Genomic DNA, 12,632 nt, shown 5'->3' with positions numbered 1-12,632 from the left:
AGATGGACAGTAAAAATGGTTCTTGCCAAAACTCCTACATTTTGTCTCCTGATTAAATATTCTACATGTTTTTAGATATTTACTAACATCACAGATATTTTTTTCATTCTTCAAGCAGTACGACTTTTGAAAAGTTGGATCTTTTAGCATAAAAGTTGCCATTAATACATGGCTTTGGGTCTATTTTTGATCTATACCCTAGCTATAATTTTCTTTAATAGGTTCCCCCAACTCACGTTCACTTTGGGGCACTTAGTGGCCAGATTGTTAAAAAAATGCAGTAACAGAAAAAGTTGCCACCAAGGTTGATGGCAGATGCTGAATTCTTAATAAGCAACACAATCAGATTTCTGTTTTTGAAAATCTTGACCCTGGTATGGTTCTCTGCTTGTACAGCTGGATCAACATGGTGCTAAGCACTCTGCTTCCATTTTGGTGTGATCACTTGTGCCTAAACTGAGAAGCAGTTACTGGACTCAATGCAAATAATTACATGCCGTTTAAGTGCTGAATCGAGACAAGAGTGCTCAGGACTTTGTTGGACTTCACTCGGTTGTGCTCCTGGGGTTTCCTAAAATTAAGCAGGGGATCCCTGGTGAGGGTGTGAGTGTCCCCAAAAACCTCACTGAAGCCAAAGGAAAGGCACCTGTTTAAGTAAATGGAAATACTCTCAGTCATTGGAATGGACTTTGGATCCTGTCCCAAATAGGTTTATTAATTCTTGGAGCACTTCCTGTACAGCAAGAACTTCCTCTTGCAAAGCAATATATTGCTACATAATTGTTAAAAAATAAAATTATGGAAAGTTGGAGGGTCATCAGAAGAAAAATTATTAGCTTTTTATTATGCACGTGTGCGTGCGCGCACATAATTTTTTATCAAGCAAGCACTTTATTTTTTCAGGGTTTTTGCCTACATCTGAATTTGTGCTTCAGGGAGTTCGAAACATCATTTATATGAATTGATTTGGGACAAAATCCAGTGGACTGGCTTAAAATATTGAAGGGAGTTTTGCCAAGGGCCTTACTGTCTGCACATGAAGTTATGGTTCTTCAGTGCAGAAAAAATTATCTGTTTTCATTTTTAGGCATGTCATACCCGAACTGGCCTGAGGAGAGCCCCGTTCCACTCACAAGATTCGATGGCACTAACTCTGTGTTTTCAAGATATGCAAATGATAGTGTATATGCTAACTGGATGGTTTCACACTCAGCGGCAAAATTTATGGACAAGTTTGATAGCTAAAATTTTCTTTGTGAAAGGTAATGGACTCCTGAGGGGAACAAAGATGCAAAGAATGGAAAGTCCATTGGCTCGTTCTTTGTACAATCAATAACTAACTTTAAATTGGCAAACCCTTTTATTGGTAGTTTCTAAAGTGTGTTATTCATGCTGAAGACTATAATTGGTGATTTCCCCTTTCAAAAAACATATCAAGCTGGATAAGAGTTGTAGTTCCAGTACTTCTTTCTAGATTGCCATTTTGCCTATGGTTCCATTTGGCAACTTCTTGCTGCAAATGGCCTCGCACTTCATTCTCGCTGTTTTTTAGACTAACCATCCTTTGCTACAGCTTTTTTGGATGGGAAAATGTACTTGAACTGCTACTTTTATAATGGCTGTTAGCATACAACCACTTGATCTAAGCAGGAAGCACAAACAATATATGGAAGGGAGGGGGGAAATAGGCTCCCAAATTACTGAGCTTGCTATCAAATGAGAAGCGTTACAATGATGTTGGCACTAACAAAGCCTTTATCTTGGTTTGGAAGCAAACATTAAGTAACTCAATAGAGGACCTGAGATTCAACATTTGAAGTCTTGTAAAATGTATTGTCTTGTCTTAATGAGAAGAGATTTTGTTTTATTAGTCGTAACTTCTCTTACCTTTAGCACAATGGAGATAAATTTGATACAAGATAAGCTGTATAGACTGATGGCAATCAAGAGTGTTCATCTGACACAATTTACTTTCCATCATCTACATCTTACTAATGTTAAAATGTACAATCTTGTACAATCATAATTCCTCTTATGAGTTCAAAATAGACTGTACAGGGTTTTTAGATGGAATACAAGCAAAGAGATTTTGTTTGCAGTCATGTTCAGTGGGTTGGAGTCCTCCTCTCAGCTCCAAATTGAATACACTGCCATGCACAAGACACTGCCATGATATAACTCCAAATAAACCTATTACCTTGAAAGTCATGAGTAAACTACACTTGCACAGCAAAATTGGTCTAAAACTCTACTGTTAATGAAACTATACAAGGAAAATGTCATCGGAATTTGTTAAGGTGAAATATAAAAATGTTGTGCTTACAACACTGACTTGATATTTGGGAGAACGATCAGACTGTGGGTCGTGTTCTATGTGGAAGAGTAAATGATCAGCACTACTTTTGTCTTTATTTGTAATCAAGTATGGTTAAAGATAACTTTTTGTTTCTACAAATGTTGGGATGTAAATCCCAAGTGAGTTGTTGTTAGCCTTGTGATGGTTATTCTAAATAATCCAATTCTACCAAAGTTTGCTCCTGTCACTTACAATCCAATTTAGCTGTTTTCAAATGTTTTGTGTATCAACTTTATGTTTCCATTAAAGTCCGTGATTTCAGAAACAAGAGAGTCAGACTGCCACAACCAAACACAGATTTTCATTTTACAAAAAGTGGGATATAAAGTGCTATGTTGGAATTTAAACACCTTCACTGTTGGATATCATACTTGATCCTGTCCTGGTTTCAGGCAAGCACTAACCAGAGTGACGTTTTCTTTGTACAAACATTAGCTGCGTTGTGTAATGCTTATGTACAGTAAAGTGATATAGCTAGGTATACAAAAGGGGTTCAGTTGTGATATAATGGTGATCTTCACTGGCATAACACAACTGTCATAATGCACACTTTTAAAATAAATTACACTGAAAATTAAGCCCATTATATGGGCTGTTTATTGAGAGATCTATGAAAAAAGGAGAGAAAAATGGCACTGTGGTAACTTGTTGTTTTGTCCAGTCCTTTTCCTGTCTGTAAAAGGGAATTCTTTATTTGCCGTGAGCAATCAAGGCATCAAGATTTTTGTTTAATTTTTTTTTATTCTTCCTTAAATTAAGAATTTCTTTTTATCAGCTATCTTCAGCAACACTATTCAGCTAGGAGGTGTGAAGCGCCTAGTTTCTAACCTGAAAAGCCCTGCAACAACATTGCTGTACAGTAGGTGAGTGGGATAGTAAGTGATGCTGAAATAACCAGTGGCTGCAGAAAGTATTGTGTATTTTAGATTTCCAGCATGAGTAAATGCTCTTTCAACCACTAATTCCTGTGAAAAATTTCTCTAATATTGTGACTTATATTAGCGGACATAGATTCTGCATATAAAATACATACACAGCTCATAATTATAGTTGCCGTACACAATTATCTGCATTAAGTGAAGCTTAATGAAAAATTCTTAACAAGTGTTTCCTAATCCAACTAATTTTGACTCCCTTCCTGCTCATGAATGTTGGTAAGAAATAGATTATTGCTTTCAAGTATTCATTCATAATATGAAAACTTCTCATGTCTTCTATGTATGCTATTTTTGTAAATATTTCCCTTGAAGTGTTTCCTATTTGTTCTGTGTTGCTATTAGTCAGAGTGGTGACAATCTTGTTTCAGTTCCCCATTAGAGAGTCAATGTACTTCCCATGTGGGAAAGAAGTGATATTGCAGATTATTATTTCCAATGGTGCCAGAAACAGTTATGCACTTGGCTGCCCTTAGCAAAGTGAATTCAAAGGGAACAAATGACTCACCTAAATGTACAGGTTGGAGGGAATAACTTTCTAAAAATTTCTGCCAGCCTTTTCTAAATATCTGCAGAGATGACATGGTTTACGTGGTCTGTGCTTTGAGTTGTGACAGATGGGGGAGAGGGTGAATCTGATGTGTCTTTCCAGTCATTACAGCAGCACAAGGAAGCTATTCTGATACTCGTTTCTACAAACTTTTCCAGAGGTATGATACTCAGAAAATCTACTGTGAGGTTGCAGATTTTAATCTGCAGGCATTAGCCTGTTTAATATAATAGAAATTTTAAAAAAATCTTGTCCCTTAAATATGACATACATAATATTTAAATCACGTGGTTTTATCTACAATTTGTCATGCAAAATGTGCATGAATCTCTACAGTACCCTCAACTGGACCTAAGTAATTCTGAAAAATGTACGATAAAAGCAAGTTTCTATTCCTCAATGTTTTATAATCAATTTTATATTAATAATACAAGCCTCAAAATATATCTAAAAAGGATATTTCTACTTATAATTTTGAAATGCTATGTTTCAAAACTCAGCCCACCTAAAAGGGCTATGTCTCTCACTGCAGCTACAATGGTAAATTTATAACAAAATGCTAGAGATAACATTCAACAGCACCAGCTCCTAGGTAGCACCCAGCAAACGCTCCCCATAAACAAGGTGCAGATTGTCCATAGTGAGATGAATGGTTTGACTTTTTCAGCCTCAACTATCTTTCTGAAGAAGAACCCTATGATCCCCTAAAGATGTATAAAAGTATATAAAATCTTAATAAGAAAACCTAAGCTGTTCAGGTCCACTGCATCTGACTTCATATAATTTAAGTAGCCCCTCTGAAGTTAGTGGGATCATTCATGAATAAATTATTCATAAACATTTGCTGGTCTAAAATCAAATATACTAATAGTCTAATATCAAAAGTACAAAAGATATTATCAAAATACGGACAAAGTAGCAATAGCATGGATCTATCCATCCCTAGCACAATATTGTAACTTGTCTATCTAGTAGCAGTATTTAGAAGCAGACACTAGAAGACAGGTAAGCACAAATATATCTCTAATGTATATCTAGAGGAGACAGTGAATTAAATATTTTTCAGTATTTATCAAGTTCATCAGTAAAGATAAGTTGTTCATGTAAGCTGCGTTTCATACTCAATTCTCGTTTCCAATTCTTTGGGACAGAAACCTGTGCCTTCCAGCTATGATAGAGATACATACTCTTAATGTATTTTGAGAAGATCAGTAGTTCCTCTCTTTTCATGGTGTGTTTTTTGGTTTTACCTGGTTTTATAAAGGGTTGCATGGTACCCCAACACAACAGATTTCTGGCTAAAAACATAGTTTTTTGAGCTGTTACGAAAGTTCATTTTGCTGATAACGTTCTGAAATTAAGTAAAAAGGTTTTGCCTACCTAAGTACAGACAAGTACATCACCCCTTAAGGTCATCTGAAATAATTAGCTCGTTACATTTGGCTAATGAGGTACATTCATAAAAATCCAACTTCATCTCATCTGGAAGTTGTTTCATATGGATTACAGGCCAGTCCAAAATGGTATGAACAATTTAAGAGCATTTTAGTTGTACTTGACATGTCAAGAAATAACATTCCAAGTTTCTCCATTAGAAAAGAGAATGAAAGAAAAGTGTGTTCATTTCCAAGATAGTTAAAAGAAATTAGTAACTTCTGAAATCAATGACAATGTAATGACTGTTGCCATTAGGTATCAGACCAAGAGTTTGATTCTATCCTTGCTGATATAAGCAAATGTATATATAACTGGTTTTAGAGCATTTTTACATTGCCAAGAGAAAAGCTTTCCATTTAATCAGATAAGCACAGAAGTTTGTAGAAGTTCAAACCATTACATTAATAGCAAGTAATGTGCATATTTTGAATAAATAGTGATGTTTACAGTAGGTGTTTCTGCTTGGTTTTTTGTTTTTTTGTTTTGTTTTTTTTTTTTTTAATGGGCTCCCAAATATAAAAATGGATTGGGTTTTCACAAAGCACTCAGCTTTGACCTAGGTCACCTGTCATTATGTCCCTGATAAACCTCCGCTGATTTTAATGGAGAGAAAGTACAGCCAATGGGCAAATCTTGACTTAAAATACAAAATATAAAAAGATGCTTATTTTATCACAATATTGATGTGGTGAAAAGAACCACTAGTTGCATGGTCAGAATTACTGAATGTGCCTGCGCATAGATACAGTGTGTTAAAATGTGAATAGGGTATGAAGGTAAAAACAGTCACTGTTCCCACCTAGTCTGTAATTAAAGGGTAGGTCCAATCAGCCTGGTACCTGCAGAAGTCCCCATAGGAAGTTAGTTTAGCTCAGCATTTTGTGTAAATTTCCCTCTTGTACTTACAAATAAAGCATAAAGTTAGAGACTTGGGGAAGGAAAAAAAAAAGCTAATACATCAGCTTTTCTCACCCTCTCTGCAAGACATTGTTAACAGAACCAGATATTATGATTATTTCTTAGCTTCAGAAATGTGTTGGCATGTCCCTAAAGAGAAATAGAGGTCCCCTGCTGGAAAGCATGTCCATTGTAGCGGGACCCGGTTTTTATGTATTTCTTAGTCTCTAAGCAGAGGACAGAAGAGAATGTAAACCAAGACATCTAGGGCCTTAGTTTTAGAATTGTGTTTGCAAAACAATTTATTATTGAATACTGCAGGGACATATGATTTTAATCTTTCACAACATGGGTGCTGAAAGTAGTGGTGGAGTTACTACATACCACGCTATCACTACATCTGTTGGACAAGGAGTCAACAGATGACTGCAAAGAGCAGATGTGTGGTCTCCTCCTTCTCTGCTATCACTCCACTATTCCCTTACTCCCCATTTGATCTGATCTGGCTAGGAACACGGATTTGCCCATAGAAGACTCTTCTATATGCTGAAGTCTGCAGGGACAGGAGGACATGAGATGGTGAAGAGATGGGGACCCCTTCTATTCATATTCTGCAGGATGGGGTTCCCTACCTTCTCATGTTTGAAGCTTGAGGACAAGCTACTGAGTGGGCAGAATGGGCAGAAGACAAATGTGCTACCTCCCAGGCACAGGCCACGCAGAAAGTATCATGTGAAGACTCACAGGGAGGCTCGCTGGGAAACGCAGGTCCAGTCTCACTCATGTTCATAAACCCTGGAATATAACAAAAGCAATCTGAAGAACAGAGGTTCACCTTAAAAGTACAGTCCTGATCTGAACTGAGAACTTAACGTACATGTACCCTCTGACATTGAGAGGTTTGGTACCTAATAAACCTAGCATGGTTTGTGATTGTATGTGCCCAGAGCGCTGAAGTTGTTATGAAAAGTTATTCTTACATGGAATCATAAAATCATAGTATCGTTTAGGTTGGACAAGACCTTAAAGATCATCCCATGGGGTTGTAGCTTACACATCTCTTCCCACAGAAAGCTGTAGCTGTTAAAATCCCTTGGTACTTCCAACACTGGGTTCTCACTGTTAATCATCTGTTTATATGATTCTCTCTAAATGTGCAATGATCACTAGACAAAAATGTTTAGATTTTTAATTTCAACAAATTAAAGCTAGAAACAAGAGGAGGGTTTAGAAATACCAAAATAAACCTTCAGCATCTTTAGGGGCTTCAGAGGTGTGAAACAGATCCAGTCTGTGTTCAGATGCAAAGCACGTTTGGTTGGAGCACATACGCATTTCCCTGAGTTTTTGCTTTTAGACATCTCATTTAGAACAACTCAAGAAACTTTGGACTGCCAAACTTGAATTTTTTATCCCATGATATAGCCACAGATTTGAATTCCTGTAGAAACTTAACCTAGATCTGGATATCAATCAAACATTGCAGTTTCAAGTCTGATTTTTCTGCATTCTGCAGGTCACATAAATACTTGTGAAACCCCTTATATAATTTTTCAGCTGTTCATGCCCTCATGACATGATCGTAGTTGAAAGAGTTTGATATGAGCACTGATTTTCATTTGCAATGTGCTATTTTGATAGCTCCCTGACAATGCAATTTCCTGTCTGAATTTACTATGCTTAAGAAGTATTTCAAATTTTTTAATAAAACTAAATCAAATTAACCTGTATTATAAGCATTTGGTTTGCTAAGAATCTTGCTTGCCTATATTTAGGTAAATTTGAAGGTTATTTTCGGGAAAAAAACCAACAATTCCACTTCCTCTTTCAGATTTTGTGAAGAAGTAAGCTATAGCCCAACACAAATCAATAAAACAGTAGGATACGCTGATCCTAGTCGTTTACCAAATTGCTACCAATAACAAGAATAGTATCCATTTATTCAAGAGTATTTCACAAAAAAGGAAGAGATCTGGAATAACTTCATTACAACCTTACATCTGTTGGGAAGGAAAACATCGAAAGAGTGGAATCCCAAGTAAGTGGTGGCTGATATGACAGACAAGGAGGTTGCTCGAGAGGGCCGCTCTTGTTCCTTGAGAAAGCTGGTAAAGGGTTCGTCTTCTTAAGATGATTGCAAAGTTGGGAAGAGTGTTGTAACAATGGAGATGTGGGAAAAGCGTATGGGAAATATCCAGGAGATAAATATCAGATTTATAGTATATGTTTTTAAAATGTGTATGCAGCTTCAAGAATCAGCCAGAAAGAAGCAAGCAGAGATCACTGTTCTCCAAGATAGTTTCTGTCTGGTCAGGACTGTCAGAGATTGATTTGACCACAGAAGACAAGAATGATTCTTTCTGCTACAGGGTATAAATAATTGAGAGAGATTTTAGCCTTGAGTCAGGAAATTATTCAAACACTTACTTAACTGGTTTTCCTGTGCAGAGAGGCTTTCTGAACAGTGGCCTGGTCCAGACACAGCAAATAGAAAGGCATTAAGTTTATGCTGATGATAAGGATTTTTATTTTAAAACAGGACAGTTGGAAGTCTCACCCTGTGTTGCTCTTCCAGGACCATTTGTTGAAATGAACTGTGACAAATTGTTAAATACTGAGCAGAAACAGATGATGGGGGTTTTTGTAAAAACACTACTGAGAATATTTTAATTTATACTTAAAGGCATTTATTACCATTTTTACATGCACAAAGATAAAGTAAGCAATCAAATTAGATTGCAACAAGTTGTCATCAGAGACAACTTTTTAACCAAACAGAAATAATGTTATTGAATCATTTTAACTTGCTTAACTGAGTCTTTGTTATGCTTTACTAATGTTATGAAATTGAAATGTTTTGAAATGCTAGGCCTTGAACTAGGGATTACTTATAATAGTTACCATTTCAAATGATAATCATATATTTATTAGGCAACACATAAGAGAACACTATTCATGGTATTAGACCTTGAAATGCAGTAATATGAATAGCACATATTATCTTAATTGCTATAAAAGGCATTAAAATTACAGTGAAGACCTTATTATACAGAATTTGAACATAGCTCAGGGGAGCAGAGGGAGAAGGTACAGTACTGTACCCTGCATATTGACCCTATAATCCACATTCCAACAGAAAGCGCACAAAAATATCACATCCCCCGCAGCAATTAAGCAGCACCTTCTCACGTGTCACAGGTAAACAAGAGGCCCTAGTTAATCTGGGTACTGGAGTTAAATTTAAAAACTGAGACTAGAGCTTTTAGCCTCCTTGCTTATTCCAAGCAGTGCCTCGGTGGCTCCCCATCCCCAGCATTAGATTTACTGTGCCCCAACCTACCTCCACAGCAGGGAGGTTGCTGCTGGCCTGGGAAGCTGGGGCAGACAGTTGTGCCAGTTTGTGCCAGGAGGCTGCCGGCAGTCACCCATCTCAGGCAAGGGCTGCCCAAGGACCCCTTCCTTTTGGCACCACCTCAACTTTCCAGAGCCTCAGCCCTGCTGGGTTTTCCCCACATAAACAGCCTATGTGCAGAAGCACAAGCAAGCACCATCCTCATCACCAGTTCTGCCTCATGTCTCCTTATTAGCTGGAGGATTCAGGACATGCTGCTTGGGTTTAGCCCAAGTCTTACCAAACCTTACAGCCAGCCTGTACCAGTTGCAGCTATCAAACATCAGACTTGTGACTGAGAGAGCAAAACTGTAGACATTTGCCCCCCCCCCCCAAAATAATCAGCAGCCTGTTAGCATTCACAGGTTAAGCTATTTTTTTCACCTGCTATACATGGCCAAATGTAATAAACCAGCCTGCATTTGTAATGGAAGATCCTCAGGTTCAGAGTAAACTTGAGTAACTTTAACACAGCCTGCACACAGTTTGTAAGATGTGTGAGTTGCAAAAACTGTCAATTTTAAAAACTTTTTTGTCTCTGTGCTTATCCTGACATAGATATGATTTGTTTCTAAAAGCAGTACAAATTGATGCTTGCCTAGCAGAGTCAAGGATGGTAACTGACATTCCTGAAATGTAAAAAGAAAATAAAAATGGAATAGAAATGTCATTTACAACCATTCAATTCCTTCTAGTAAATGCTTCTGAACTCTGATATTCCTTAATTTAAATGGGGTGCAGGCTGTCAGATCAGGTCTTTGTCATTCTAGTTTTAAAAATAGGAGCAGGAAAGGAGAAGCAGGAACAAATTTTCCTTGCTCTTGAGCAGAAGTGGGAACAAATTCAAGTGAATTTCAAAGCATCTTGCTATTCAGCTGTCCTATTTACATTTCTAATGTAAGATCTTGCTTTGAATTAATTTGATTTGGAGCTCCATTTCACCGACAGATGTGAGACATTGCAAGATTCTTATTAGCAAAGCTTTTTCTTAACAAAGATAAAGACAAAACAATTGTTACAAGCCAAAAATTAAAGAGGAGCTTGTGAGACTGCTAGGAAGGTAGTGCAGTGACATTTGATCCTGACTTTGTAAATCAGTTCATCTTTACCAGTTGGTATTATAATGTTAACAGTGAACTCTCAACAGCGTGCTTTAACACGTTTCTCAAAATCAGACAGTCTTTATGCACCACAGGAACAGGTGCCGATTTTCCTGAAAATCTAAACACAGTGTTTTCAACTGCTCGACTGAGGTATGTTATTTTTTTCTGGTTGTCTGTTGATATTGTATGGTGCCCAGGAGGCATTGACAAGGGAACAGTGTACATCCCATCTTCCTTCAGCCCTGTCTTACCCATTTCAACACTGTGAGAATTTTTCAGTCCTTGATAGTAAATACCATTTTATGGGAGTCATTAATAACATTTTATGGGAGAATAGTTTACAAATACAGAAACTGTTGCACTTAAAAACATTTCAATGATGTATATGCAACAATGAGTGGTACCAGAAACAAGAGAAACAAACATACCTTATTTTATGAACTGTCTGGAGTGAGACCTTCTTTGGGCAGTTACAGACAAGCCTGTAGCTAACACTGTCAAAAAACCCCAACAAAACTGGAGTGCAGTAGATATATATTGCCAAAAATGGGCCAGCACAGTACAGACAATGAACACATGAGAAGTTTCTTTGTTCCTGGTCCTGTCTACTGTACAAACAAACGAACACCGCCTTTGTACTAACTGTTTGCCAGTTTATCAGCATGGATGATCATCTCTGTATTACACCTCCCTACAGCTTTGTCTTTATTTTGTGTGGAAGGTGGTGGTGGTTTTTTTGACAGCTGGACAGGCCCAGTGGTACAACAGATTATGCAGTAAGGCATATTAAATACTGATATACTGAATATTTTGTATAAAACATGAAACACCTCAGATTAAGGAAGCTCAATTATTTCCCTCCATAAAGATACTGTATTTAATGTAGATATTATCTGAGTAACTTGAGCTTTGGTGCATGAGGTTTTCAAGTACAAGAAGGAACCCAACTAGATAACCAACCAAAAGATCTTGATAATTTGTACTCTTATCTTCTCAGACAAGGAGTGCTCATGGAAGACTGTCTGGCTTAAATCTCATATAGCAAATGACCTAACTTATTTCTCTTTCTGCATCGTAGATAGTGAAATCTAGAGTTTTAAAAAGTAATTTAATAAGATTGATTTAAAATATATTACCTTACAGTTTTAACAGGTTACTGTTCTACAGTACTGGAGAAGGAAAAAAAAATGTATGTGTCATTTTTGGTATGTTTTGCGTAGTGTTGAGTCCTCTAGTCAAAGTCGTCCTAATTTGTTTTCCATTCTTGGAAACTTTGTTTCAGAGCTGCTTTCTAGTCAATATACTTGTGATAAAATTGTCTCCTATTTTTAGAAAGATGCCCAAAGCACTTCTTGGCATCATTAGACAGAAGCTATATAGTGAAGGTGTCTTGGAATAGTCAGAAATAAATCAATATAGAATTCTAGCACTACATATATGCATTACTTTCCATACATGTGGTTACTGGTTAGTCTGGTGTGACACTCTTGTGCAGTTGCAAGTGAGCAGCAGAGCCCTGGGCACATGACCCATTGTGCCTGCTGGAAGAAATAATGGCCAGGAAAAATGATCAGCTACCACTGCAGAATATTGCCTGCTGCTCTCAGCTGGAGCAGGCAGCAGAGTTAACACAGCTTCCTGCAACCCCATTCTGCATTCCCATTCCTCTGCAGCACAAACCAAAGTGACACCTGTACTTCTTGTACAGTAATCTTTCTGGGATCCACTTGTTACCATCAAAGAGCTCAGCAAATACTTGTTGCTAACAGTGATTATATATTGATTGCAAAAAGGAGAATTTATTTTAAGAGATTGTATCTGAACAATTCTGATATATCCTTCCATACACTTTTCCAGATACCAATACCATTGATAGTTACACTAAATTATCACTATTCAAAGAAAAAAAATGGACTATAATAAGCATTTTTGTTACCAGAAGAAAGCTTTTTCAGATAGTAGA

The 12,632-nt window shown here is 37.1% G+C and overlaps 1 protein-coding gene across 1 annotated transcript in view; it reads left to right on the top strand.

Annotated features, from left to right (window-relative positions):
• The window catches only part of RET (ret proto-oncogene), an 87,368-nt gene extending 81,640 nt beyond the window's left edge, over positions 1-5,728 (top strand). The window contains exon 21 of the mRNA XM_074830514.1: positions 1,088-5,728. Within this exon, the coding sequence (XP_074686615.1) occupies positions 1,088-1,245 (158 nt within the window). The 3' untranslated portion in view covers positions 1,246-5,728. The remainder of the gene's footprint in view (positions 1-1,087) is intronic.
• Positions 5,729-12,632: the final 6,904 nt, after the last annotated feature.

Source organism: Strix aluco, chromosome 7 (genome assembly GCF_031877795.1).
Source record: "Strix aluco isolate bStrAlu1 chromosome 7, bStrAlu1.hap1, whole genome shotgun sequence".
Taxonomy (NCBI): Eukaryota; Metazoa; Chordata; class Aves; order Strigiformes; family Strigidae; genus Strix; species Strix aluco.
Note: the sequence above shows the minus strand (reverse complement) of the source record. Positions and strands in the feature narration are given on the sequence as shown.